Source organism: Camarhynchus parvulus, chromosome 1A (genome assembly GCF_901933205.1).
Source record: "Camarhynchus parvulus chromosome 1A, STF_HiC, whole genome shotgun sequence".
Classification (NCBI taxonomy): domain Eukaryota; kingdom Metazoa; phylum Chordata; class Aves; order Passeriformes; family Thraupidae; genus Camarhynchus; species Camarhynchus parvulus.
The window spans coordinates 63,666,862-63,679,612 of record NC_044586.1 but is presented as its reverse complement, the minus strand read 5'-3'; the positions used below and the strand labels follow the sequence as shown (position 1 = coordinate 63,679,612).

General features: G+C 47.4%; 1 protein-coding gene across 7 annotated transcripts in view; it reads right to left on the bottom strand.

The window, feature by feature from the left end:
- The window catches only part of FRMD4A (FERM domain containing 4A), a 281,910-nt gene that overhangs the window by 97,089 nt on the left and 172,070 nt on the right, over positions 1-12,751 (bottom strand). For all 7 annotated transcript variants that reach the window (XM_030959642.1, XM_030959640.1, XM_030959641.1 and 4 more), the window contains exon 3: positions 2,502-2,596. In XM_030959642.1, coding sequence (XP_030815502.1) covers positions 2,502-2,596 — 95 coding nt within the window. The remainder of the gene's footprint in view (positions 1-2,501; positions 2,597-12,751) is intronic.

Below are 12,751 nucleotides of genomic sequence, written 5' to 3'. Positions count from 1 at the left end.
AGTGGAGGCTGGAGGAGCTGATCCAAAAGGAAAGGGTGGTTAGTGGAGATTCATAACCAGCTGAACTAAAACCCAAGCTCTTCCCCCATCCCTTTTCACTTTTAATCAAGCAGGATATTGCTCTTCTGGCTTCCTGTGAAGCTTGGCCCCTGCTGCTGTACAGGGACATCCTTTTGACCTGTGCTCTCCTGCAGTTAATGGCTCACACTATAAAAGGCTCCTATGATCACTAAAATAGGAGGCGTTATTCTCCCCTCCATAACAGTCTGACAATCTAATTTTAGTCACGCTGAATGCAGTAATGACCCTGTATTATCACAAGAAACTATTAAGTTGCCAACGCAAAGGTTGTTCCTATTGATTTTCTTCTAAGGTTGTCATGACAGAGCACAACTAATGAATGGAAATCCCCAGTCTAAATAATTTCTAAATAAATTACTCTCATAGAGCTTTTACTCTTAAATAGAAGAATTGATTTAATACTTTAGTGGCTTTTCTTCTTTCTAAACTTGCCATTTAGCCAACCTCAGACTACATTTATGAACCAGGCTTGTTCTGTTTCAGCTGGTTATGAGTCCCCTTCAAGTAAAGCACATGGAAACTCAGTGGAGAGTGAAGAAGTCCCTGAGGGCCTGTGTCACAGCATTACAAGGTTTCTTTTTACATTCCTGGTCTGTATTAGGTAAAGGTTTGGGTTATGTGCCCTGCAAACAAATGTTAAGAGATTGTTTTTACTACTTTTTGAAAAAAGAGGATTTTTCAAACTTCTGTTTCACATTGCAGGTTATGATCTGTGGTAAAGACAGTCCAGTTTATTTTCTGAAGCTGGCTTGGGACATCTACTTCCAAGATTCTGCCCAAGGCACCAGCCATATTCTTGGCTGTGTTCAGTCAAGTAAAACAATTGCTGGTTGTGCCAAGTCTCTTCAAAGCATTTTACAACTGAAGAGGAAATACTTTTGTCAGGGTTTTTTTCACAGCACTGAAGAAGCCTCAGTGCAAATGTCAGAGTCACTATGGGACAGCAGAAGGGCTTCAGACCAGCTTCAGACCAGCAGGGACTAAATGCTTGTTTCTGGGCTGCACTTCCTTGGTTTAGTGAGGCTGTCCCCAAATCTTTCATCTGGGCTGGCTGAGCACATCCTGAAAAGCACCCTGCTCCATCTACAGGTCTGAAGGTGACCAAGTGAGTGGATGCCACCACCTCACCCTTTGAATCCTGCCTGGACCATGCACATCCATCTGCATCTGCTATGTAGCTTCAAGCTCTGCCAGCTCTCACACTTCCTTCCTTTGCTAACCCAGATCTTTGCTCACCCAGTTAAACCTGGAAATTCCAGGGGAGGCTGGGTCTCTCTAATTGCTGACACCTCCTCATTAGCTTCCCTTGCTCTCCCAGGGGAGCCCTGTGCCCACCCAGCTGAACTGAGAGCTGGGACTTGCTCAGCTGCTCTCTGGTTACAGTTTGAGATGTGCTGTGTTTCTCACCTGTGCTCTTGGGACTATTAAGGGAACATTTTCATCTCCTAGTGTGCTGTGGCTTCCCTGCATGGGTTTCCTCAGGCAGCACCCACTGAGTAACTTGTTCTCTCCAAAAATAAACACTGTGGTAGGAGCAATTTCCTACTCCTGCTTTGTAAAAGGCAAGTGCCTCCTACTGTTTCTCTTTGGAGGATTAGTCTCATTAATTTGTGTTGTGTTGGAGATCTACAGGGCTGAGCTACTCATGTCAGTGAGCTGGGATGGATTCTGGGATCTCCTCTGATTCGGGTCCTGCTTCTGCACGTGCCTGTGGCTGAGCATTCCTCCATCCTTGGAGCTGTGTCCTGAGATGGCCTCAGGCTGCCCAAGGCAGGTGCTTGCCAAAGGAATTGACTTTAGAGGGGTGATTGCTGTCGAGCTGAATGCGGATATGTTTGTGCAATTATCCAGCAGCCTCTGATTACCCGATCCTGAATCATTATTCCAGCAGATAATTTACATTTCCCTGCCACTTCAGCAGGAGAGAGGAACTGGCTCGTGACAGCAATACCACTGACTCAGCTGTTCTGGGGACACAGTGTTGGCTTGAAAATCTTTTTTTTTTTTAATTATTTAGATGTGGGGAGCCTCTTCCTGATTAACATACAAAGAAAAAACCTATTGCCAACCAAGGTGGGTGTCCATACAAGACACAGTCCATACGCCAAGGATGGTGTAACTCCTGAGAGAAAACAGCTGGAAAAATGTAACAGGGTGGTGCAGTAGCACTGAGGGGTCACAGTCTGGGACTAATCATAGCCTTTGGCAGACCTTTAATGTTTCTCCAGTGCAAATTTTATTCTTGTAACTTAATCTGGGGGTACATATGGCCTGTCCTGAGACAAAACCTCAAATTCAGTGGTAATTTGGTTCATGCCTCCCTAGACCTTGGTTTAGGACCTTGGTGTACACAGTACTTCTACACCAAGATTTTCTGTAACCAAGAGTTGCCTCTTAAGTCTTTGATTTCTTACACTTACGTTTCATCTGTGAATGCAATTCCAAAGTACTCCTTCTCCTTCAGGTTGAAATGAGATGCCACCAAGTCAAGCAGCTCCTTGGCCAAAAGCTTTGGCTGAAAAACAAAAATGAAAGACAGTGATTAATGAGGAGAATTGGATAGAACTGCACTGTGCTTGAGGAGGAAAACACTATCCTTGAAACTACTGCACAGCTGTTGCTTTTATGTTCCCTCTGGTGTTCAAGCTAAATCTGCAAGGAACATTAGCTCCTTGAAATGAGCAGTAGTTTCCCTCCTAGGTAAATACTAAAAACCTGGCAATTCTGACCTATTCAGCGCTTAATGTCTCTGCAGACAGATGATTTGCTGCCTGCCAGTGCTCGGATCTACCAGGAGCAGCCCGCTCCTGCCTCTCTGATAATTTTACTTGTTAAAGCTTTTTATCAGGGGCCTTTGCAAACACAATTCAGACACCCACTCTCTCACACACAGCACAGATATATGCTCATAACACTAAGAAAATACATAGTGCCAAAAGATAGGATTTGATGGGTCCAAATGAGAAGTAAATGACAGAACAAAATAGTTTCCCATTCACTATTGCTTGTCATATAGAGATAAGGATACATCCTCAAATTTAGGCACTTGGAAGGAAAGACAGGAAAGCAGCACACACTTTCAAAATACTCTTTCTAACACAAAAAAAGCCAAGCTCAGTGAAACAGAGGATGGCTCATTACTGCCTTTTCTGCAAAACCTTAATTGTCTTTTAACTCTAATGTGTTCTCCTGATTCTGTGAATTTTCATCTGCTCTGCTGGGCTCTGGTTCTTCCAACCAGATTTCTGAAGCTTTGGCAATAGCACAGGCTCACCCTGTCTCTTGTAGGAAACAGGGGTACAAAGGATGCAGATACTGCAGCCTTGTAATAGCCCCAGATGTCAGAGCTGCAATTGCTCCAGCAGCACTGGCACAGCTGGGGTCAGAGATCCCAACAATATTCCCCAGTGACCACTTATAAGGATTTGGTCTACAAATCTCTGTGCTGCAAACCTCAGTGAAAATAAAACTGTCTGCAGGCTTGACTGCCCCAATGAGTCTGCCAAGCAGCTGAGTCAGTTACCCCAGACATGAACCTGTTGTTAAATGGAGGTGAAATTATAATGCTGTGCAGAAAATGGGTGGCAGGGACATCAGAACCCTGCTGTCCTAATCAACTGCTCTGTCCTATAAACACATACACAGCTATAGTAGAAAAAACTCTATGATTTGTACCTGACTTTCAAACAGATTCATAAGACTCAGACTGTCTGAAAATGTCCCTAAACCCAGCACTATCACAGTATCTGACACAGCTGGGACAAACTTACTTCTCTGTATATTTCCCTGGCATTCATATGAGCATTACAGCATTTTCTACCCACCCTATGGGGACATGCAGTGCATGGGGGGTTTCTAGGTCATGCCAGCAAAGAAGGAAACAATAGCTATGCCTAAATGCAGTCCTGGCTTAATGCAGCCTCTGAATGAATATGAGAGAAGCTGCTGTGTAGGAGGAACAGCCTGGCAGATAAAAAATAGGTAGGATGCAACCAGCTTCATTTTAATTCCCAAGTCAGACTTCTCAGGCACAACCATTGGAGGCTCTGCTATGACAACACTGGTTACTGCGTTGACCTTCACTCCTGAACAAGCTCCCAAATGGTGCTCAGAGATGAATGGAGCAGGCATGGGACCATGGTCAGGTCCCCTGTCCCCTTGAGTCCATTCAAAGACCAAAGCAAAGAGCACACCAGCTACACCAGACTCTTTGGGGGCTCCTCAGCTACTTCCCTCCTGGCATTGTGCTGGGTGGGATGGACATTTGCAGCATCTCTGTCTCCTGCAAGATGAACCTCTCTTTGTCAGAGCATTCTAAGGACAAGCTACAGTTTGACTTATACACAAATATTGTGATTGTCATGGTTTGACACTGGCACAATGTCAGTGCCCCATGAAAATACACTTTCCCTGGTGGCTGCTGTGAGATGTGATCAGGAAATAAGCAAAGGCTTCTAGCTTAGGAATAGAGGGAAAAGGTGATGAAGAGGATGGCAAGACTGCCAGGTGAATTCAGAGATACACGGGCTCAGTGCAGGTAGTTACTGGGGGCACTGGGTGAGTTTTCAGCTTAACAACAGACAAACAAGCACAAACTTTTAAAGGTTTGTTTGCTGCTGTCACTGTACAGTTTGAAGCCTTGCTTTCCCCCTGCCTTTGCCCAATGGTCCCTGCTCCTTTCTCTTCAGGGTGGCCCAAGCTGTCTCTGCACCAGAAAGGGATTTCTTCACAGGCCAGAGCTACAAGAGGAGGGGTGGGAATGCACGGCAGGACTGACTCCTCCATGGCCAAGGCCATGGTGGGGACAGTTGGTGGAGGTGAATCCCCATGCTGGAGTGTATTGCAGGCTGGGAGCTGCGTGGCTGTCACTGCCTGGTGCCCAGTGCTCTGTGTGACTCAGTTATTTGACAAACGAGCAATTGTGCTGCCAAGCAAGGGAGAGAGCCATCAGTCAGCCTGGCTGGGTGTCCCACCTGAGAGAGCAGGGTGGGAAAGAGTGGTGAAGCATCATGCCTCAAACACAGCCGAGTTTTCCCAAGCCTGGGTTAAGCACATGGAAGTTATAGATTAAGCTTTTGCAAGAACAGAGCAATAAACAGTTGATGGGTAAGAGGCTGCCCGTGGACATGGGGAAGGTGTGGGTCCCTCTGCTGCAGTCAGACAACACTGCCACAAGGGACACTGGACAAGGGAGAAAGTCCCTTCTGCTCTTCAGTCACATCATAGAGAAGTGATGCCCAATGTTCCTTGCCCCATGCACTGATGTATCAAGAGAGGAGCAGCACCCAAAACCACCTGCTTTCACCCACCCACCCCAGGATGGGTAAATGCAACATGCTGCTTCCTTATTCTGCTGAGTGAGACCAGGCTGAAAAAGCCAAGAGAGGTGGTCAGCATGGTGTGACAGCTTTCCCATGCTTAGTGCCCAGAAGTGGATGCTCCTCTCCCAGCACAGCCCCCTGAGGCTCAGCAGGGGCATGATTTCCAGCACCCTTGCAGTGGGGCCTCTTCCAAAGCCTGTGGTAGCAGATAAGGCAGGATAACCCTTTGCCTTGCAAGATAAGGGAAAAGAACAATAGATGCAGACCCAGCACTGGAGTGGTGCCAGGTTAGTTTCTGGGCCAGAGTCCCTGAAGAGGCTTATGGCAGTGAAGTTAAGCCCTGCTAGTCCCCTCCAAGATTACTTTCCACTCTCCCCTTAAGCTCTGCAAGGTTATTGTCCTTTCCAGTGGAATGACTTGGGCGTCCTCCCAACACAGACAGGCAACCTGAGTGTTTGGAGGGGAGGAAGGTGTCTTCTCCAGGTAGCAAAGACTCCTTGAGACAAACCTGCACAGCAGGGATAAGGCAGGACAAGGCAGCCAGGCAGAAGCTGAGCTGCAGCCTGTCCTGCTGTCTCAGGAGAGACCTGCACGCACGCGGGATGTTCGCGGTTAATCTTCTTGCCATTCGCGATGGGAACGGCTGAGCAATGACCTCCTTTCATGTGAGCTGAGCAGACAAAGAGCTCATTAGCAATGCCTGTGGCAAGTTGTTTTAATTCATTATTAATTTCTGGACTTCATTTTCCAGAGGGAAAATTTTGCATTAATAAAACTTCCATCACAGACACATTGAAGGAGATGGGGACTGGTCTGTGAGAGCAGGGAAATCAATAGAAAGTGGGCTTGGGACCTTCTGGATTTAGTACAATTGGATGGTCAGCAAGATGTATCCCACAGAAATAAATCAGGGTAACAGGTGGCATTCCCGGTAGAAGCTGAACCATGTCCTCAGTGATGCAGAGCTACAGAGCTGGACTTTGTTGCCCTGGGAGCTGCCCAAGCAGGTGTGGAGACCTCTCTGCATCTGCTGCTCCTCATCCCTTTCCTACCTACACCTTCCTGGTGTCCTCCATGTAACCTATATCACTAAAAGCAGCCTGTGGGGCTGCCATAGCTGCAGCTGGCTGGCCTGAACTTGGGCTGGGGAACATCAGGAGAACATCTGGACCAGCGAGGGCTAACCATGCTTTGCTGGTGGGGTAGGTTGTCAGAGCATCATTACACAGCCAGGGAATCCCCTGCTGCTCCCTCCTGCTACAGGACCCTCTTTTCAGAAAGGCATGTAAAGAACAGTGTTCTGTAAATCAATTTCCACTGTTACTAGAGAAATCAGCAGGGACCCAGTTGTAGTCCCAGCACACTGGAGCTGTGGCCCTGGGGAAGAAGAGTCTGCTCCTGGTAAGTTCTTACTTCTGCCAGGAGGAAAGGCTGAGGGACCCACACTCCTGTGTATCTGAGTCTCTGGCACAGACACTGGCCATTTATTATCCAAACCCTACTTCTGAGGCTTCTCTGCATGGCAGTAACCTGAGTGCTTTCCTAGCTCTGGATCCTTACTTGTACTCTCCAAATCAGCCTGGAACAAGTTACATTTTGCAGCCTGGACTTCCTGGACTTGCAAACATGACATTTTCTATAAAACTTAGTACATCAGGTATGATGGCACCAAACCTTGTCCAGGGGACTCCTGATACTCTGCAGAGCAGACAACTCTGCTGTGAAGTCAAGCCTGACTTCAGAGCACTCAGGTTTCTTCCTTCCCTCTTTGAGAGGCAGGGGAGCAGACATGGACTCATTAGGGGCTGCCTCCTTATTAGTGGAATGACACAGACATCCTTCCCTGCTCCCTGGGCCATGCCAGAGAGGCTTGTCTGAAATGATAATGATGTGCATCCACAGAGCCTCAGCAGTGAGGAGCACAGTGAGCACGTGGCTGGGGCTCTTTGCAACCCTGCAGGCTTGAAGCAGTGAACTCATTCCCTCCTTGCCCTCCAAAACAGCTGAAATTTGTTCAAATAATGACTTAGAGGAAAGGGAGAGCTTTATTAGTGGTGTCAGGAGGTGGCAGGGAAAGGGCTGAGCCTTAGTAGCAGCTCTGTGACTTGAACGTGCCATGAAGAGAGATGATGAAAAAGCAGCAAAGGCAGTGCAAGAAGGTCTATATGGGATCACACTTGGCTGACACTCCAAGGCATGTCTCCCTGCAATTCCCCATTGCTTAAAGGACCCACTCCACACCCTAGACTACAGGCACAGCCTGTTCTAGCAAAAACTACACCAAGAACACTTCAATGCATGCCATGTCCAAGCTCTGTCTGTATCTCCTTGCCTCTATTTAAAGGAGAACTCAGCACTGGCAAATTAACCACAGGGGATGAGGCTCTCTTCCATGCACTCCAGTTATCTCTGCGCAGAGGCACTCTACAGGTGTCTTTTCCCAATTAGACACAATGGCAACTTCCCTGAACAACAGCAGAGCACAGAGAGCACTGAAGGCAGGTAGGGAGGGGAAGGACAAGCCTGGGAGCTCCTTGGAAAAGGGAAGCTGCACAAGGAATGATGATTCAAACTGATTCAGTGTCAAAATCCCAGAGTTTCATGGCCCTTTGATGTATTTATTCGGTGAGTTCATATTAGCATGAGCTCATTAATAAGGGCTGCTGTACCCACTGGGGGAGCAGGCTGGGGTCTGCTCATGGGACACCTCCCCAATGCTGAAAAGAGGAAAAGGAGGACATGAGATACAGGTGGTGCAGAGCAAGACTTTGCTGCTCCAGGTGACATGAAAACCCCAATTTGGTGCCTCCTAACACCAGCCACAGTCACTGCCACACAGGTTTAGTGATGATACTGGCATGTTATGTGCTAGCACAGGATGGGAGGAGGAGGAGGAAGAGGGCTTCTGGGGAGATGGATCTCTTACAGACTGGGAGAAGCCTGACACCAAGCTGTAGGGAAGGGATGCCATCCAATGGGACCTGTACAAGCTTGAGGAGTGGATCCATGGAAACCTCATGAGGTTCAACAGGGTCAAGTGCAACACACAGGGCCAGGGAAACCCCTGGCATCTGGTATTCCCCAGAGACAGGCTGGGCAATGAAGAGGTTGAAAGCAGCTTTGTGGGCAGGGACATGGGGGTACTGGTGGATGGAAAGCTGGGCACGATTCTGCAGGTGCAGCCCAGAAAGCCAAACATGTCCTGTGCTGCAGCACAAGAAGCATGGCCAGCAGGTTGAGGGAGGTGATTCTTCCCCTCTGCTCTGCTCTGCTCTGGTGAGATCCCACCTGGAGTGCTGCATCCAGTTCTGAAGCCCTTAGCACAGCAAAGACTTGGACCTGTTGGAATGGGTCCAGAGGAGGGTCAGAGAGATGACCAGAGGGATGGAGAAGATCCCATCAGAGGGATGGAGCTCCTCTCTGTCTGACAGAGGTAGAATGTTTCTGCCAGTCATTGTGGAAAATACAGCAGAAACACAAGCATTCCAGTATTAAATACTCAATATAATTAAAAGACAATGTTACTGGGATTTGAGCAGAGCAAGGAACTCTGGAATCATGTGTCCCCCCAGTGGAAAGACAGACTGCCCACTTTTGGCAGAGAAGCATGTTTCTCTATGACAGCTTCCCATTAAGCTTAGAAATGAGTGAGTTATAGAGAGAGATTATCTATCCACAGTCCAGCAGTGCCATGAATAAAAAACAGATGACATGGTATTAGCAGCTGCTGGTATGTCCCTAGAAACTCAGGCACACACAAAGTATATTTCATTGTTTTATTAACTGCCAAACAAGCCTGTCTGTTCCCCCTCCCCCATGTCATAGCTTCTCCCTAATTCTCTGCAGCAGAAGGTTTCTGGGTAATGTATAGTTCCAACATATGGACAGACACGTGCCACCCAAATCCATCCAGCACAGACCCACGCTGAGCTGTGGGAACCAGGTACCCAACTCACACCAAGCAGTGCTTCACTCATTAACGTTAAAAACACTGCTACCATCCTCTGTCTCCTTGCTGGAGGGACTTAGAGAGCAAAAGAGCACAAGAATGCAGAGATGAGACCCTGCTAAGCCAAGTGCTGCAATGCTCAGCACTGATTTCGTGCTATAACCCAGCTGTGGCCAGGCACAGGCTCCAGGACTCAAACCACTGCTTTTTAGCTGTGAGCAGGTTTGGTTCCTGCAGGATGGACTGTGAAGTGTGTTTAGCTCAAACCAGCCTCTCAAGTCCTGTTGATTTGGTCAAATTTTGCTCAACATTCAAAGGCTGAAAGTTTGAAAAACATATTTTTGGTGGCTTGAGTTGGGGAATGTGTGCAGTGTGGCCAGTCCATCAGCAGGAGAGGTGAGGTGGAAAGGGAACAGTTTGCATGAACGCAGAGCAATTCCTCCCCTGGCTGTGCCCAGGCAGCCCTACCAGGCAGGGAACAGGGCTGCTCCTTGGGTCTGCTGGAGCCCTGGGCAGTGTAATCAGGAGGAAATGAAAGTGCCAAATGCTGCTTCACACACAATTCTTCCCCTCCACCGACTATTAGCATTTGCTAATGAAGCAAACTCCAGGTCCTCCCCATGAATTAGATCATCAGCTAAAACCAGCCACAAGCCCATGGTCCAACACCACGGAGATAAGGGCAGTAAAGAAGCCCATACAGGCAGGCCCTGTGTGTTCTGACTGTGTTCCTCTGGGCATTGATACCCACTGGCATCAGCCTTATCTGCTGAAAGCCAGCAAATGCTCCATCCTCACCATGTGCAGTGCATTGCCCCATGACAGCTATGGACTGTAACTCCTTCCCTCCCCTGCTTCCTCATACACAGAACACATAATTCTTTCATCCAGGGGCCACTGAACTGTCCCTCACTTGCAATTCTCCTCTTGTCAAACTGGGTCTGCCAACAGCTCTATCATCCTCTTGTTTAACCCCTTTCATGCATTTCCAAGAAAAGAAAAACCCAAAGTCACTCCATATAATGTTGTGAAAATACCCAGTAAGGGCCCTTTTGGTAATTATGTCATCTGAATACAGGGTAATAATATTGTACAGAACTGCTCAGGCTAAAGGCTTGGGGCTTTAGGGGCTGCAATTCCCCTTATGGGACAGATCCTCTATTCCTCAACTCCACATTATTATGTCAATTTATGGAGTGCACATAATCAAAGCAGGCTGGGATGTAGTTGGGTGAAAAATTATTCACTGAAATGCAAAATGCCTGGAGAGGGAGAGCCTTATTTTTTATCACGGAACAGCTGAACTCTGTCAGCGCTGGGGACTGGCAGCAGGAGCACTGCTCGTGCTGGCACGGGCAGCACCTCCTTCCCAGAGTTAAGAGTTGGCTCTAAAAATCTCTTTTCTTCATTTACATAAGCAAATGAGACAACTTGCCTCCAGCAGCCACCTCGGGAATGTGGAGGGTGGTGACAGAGTGCCACTGATGTTTTTTCTTGGAAAGTCAACACCCGCAAGTTGTGGGAATTAAGATTTATTAGGGTCAGAGAGAAACAGACAAAAAAAATTCTCAAGTTTTCTAAAAAAAACTCTGTTTGGTAAAAGGATTAGAAACACCCTACTGACAAGTTGCCTCAGAAATACTCACAGATATCTGCATTTCTGGGTTCAGCTGATACCTGACACTCCATCTCTTAAGTCAGAAGGCATTGCTGATTCTCTCTAATTCCCCCATATATTAGCAATGGGAATCTGCTTAAATAACTCTGCAGTCACAGAAAGCAAAAAGCATGAGCTGGCCAAGTCTGCATGGCAAATTCATGTCAAAACCAAAATGAGAAGCAGTTGTTGGGATGAAAAAGACACTTTTGGGTCTCTAGCATCCCTCCTCCCTTTCTTGTCAGATGCAGAGGCAGCTGCACTCTTCCCCCATTCAGAAGGGGTCTGTGTCAATGCCCAGTGACCCCATTCCTCTCTGTTGCCATCTGTATGATCCCACAACTCCAGTAGAGTTTTCAGGTGACTGCATCCAAAGAGGCCAGCCAGCTGCAGCTGGTACTGGACAGGAAATCTGCTCCATGCTCAGGTCGTTCTCCCATCCACAACAAAAGGCTCAGCACTTCCCTGTTCCCTCCCTCAGCCCTCTGCCCACTCCATCCCTTCTCTGTCTCCACTGGGAACAGCTAATTCCCCACATATATTAAAGAAAGAGCCTGGCCTGGATGTGCTGAGGATGGCAGAAGGAAAACCCCAGGTTTGGGGCTGGCCCTGGCTCTGATCACACATTTTTTGTCCATAGATCTGAAGCACAAGGGGATTTGGTGCCTTAGTGCACTACATCCCACATGAGAATCTGGCTGTCTGTCTCCAGCAGGGCTGGGAAGAGGGAAGGATGCTGTGTCTGGAATTCAAACTGGTGTCCTGGTCTGCCCTGACTACATGGAGTGCCAGCAGGAGCAGCACACTGTGAAGTATATCTTCCTGGGATCCCCCAGAAATCTGCATCTCTGCAGTTTGGATGTGAAGGCTTGATGCATATCCCCTTCATGGAGCCTCTGTGCCAGGTCCTGTGTCCCCCAGTGCACCTCCTGTGTGCCAGAGTCCTGATCCGTGCATGCACAAGCAGTCCCTTCTGCACAGCATTTCCAGAGGAAAGTGGTCAAAATCCTCACATATCCCCCTGGCATATTTTTCTGAGGTTGAGAAAGATCACACAGGGTAACCTTGTGTGAGGACTCAAGCCACCCTCGAGTCCTTTCCAACTGAACTGTGGCCAGGAGCAGGAACTGAGTGAGAAGATCTGACCAACCACAGAAGCAAAACTGGATTGGAAGGGAAAGCAGAATTCTTTTTTGGAGGGATTTGATAGAAAGTGTGGAATTCCTTATGCTGACTGATGTAAAAATGGCTTTTGTAGCACTGCCAAAGTCACTGCCAGCTCATCTAATCAGCCATGAAAACATCACTGAAGCAAGTTAAAAAGTTGCCCCAAGTCAATTTGTACATGCAACTTTTATTTTTCTTTATTCAAACTTTCTAGATTTGTTTTTGATTATTGGAAGAAACAGATCCTTCCTCTATTATCTTTCTTTGTGCTTCTCCCAAATCCTAACACAACATCAAATCTGGTTTGACCTTTACAAGACACTCCTGGAGACAAGCTTGGCTGGCTGCTTGCTTCACTATGTGCTTACTCCAGCAAATACTGTGTTTGCAGGAGGCTACCCTTAACTCCATGAGAAGTTTTATGGTAACATCAGGAGCTGCGTGCTGTGGGTTAATACAGTTTTAATGAAAATACATCCCAAATTTGACAGGTCTGATTGATTTTTTTTTTAAACTTTCAGGGAATTTAGAGCAAACTTATGAGGCACTTACTCAGAAGGACTGGTGCAAAGAAAA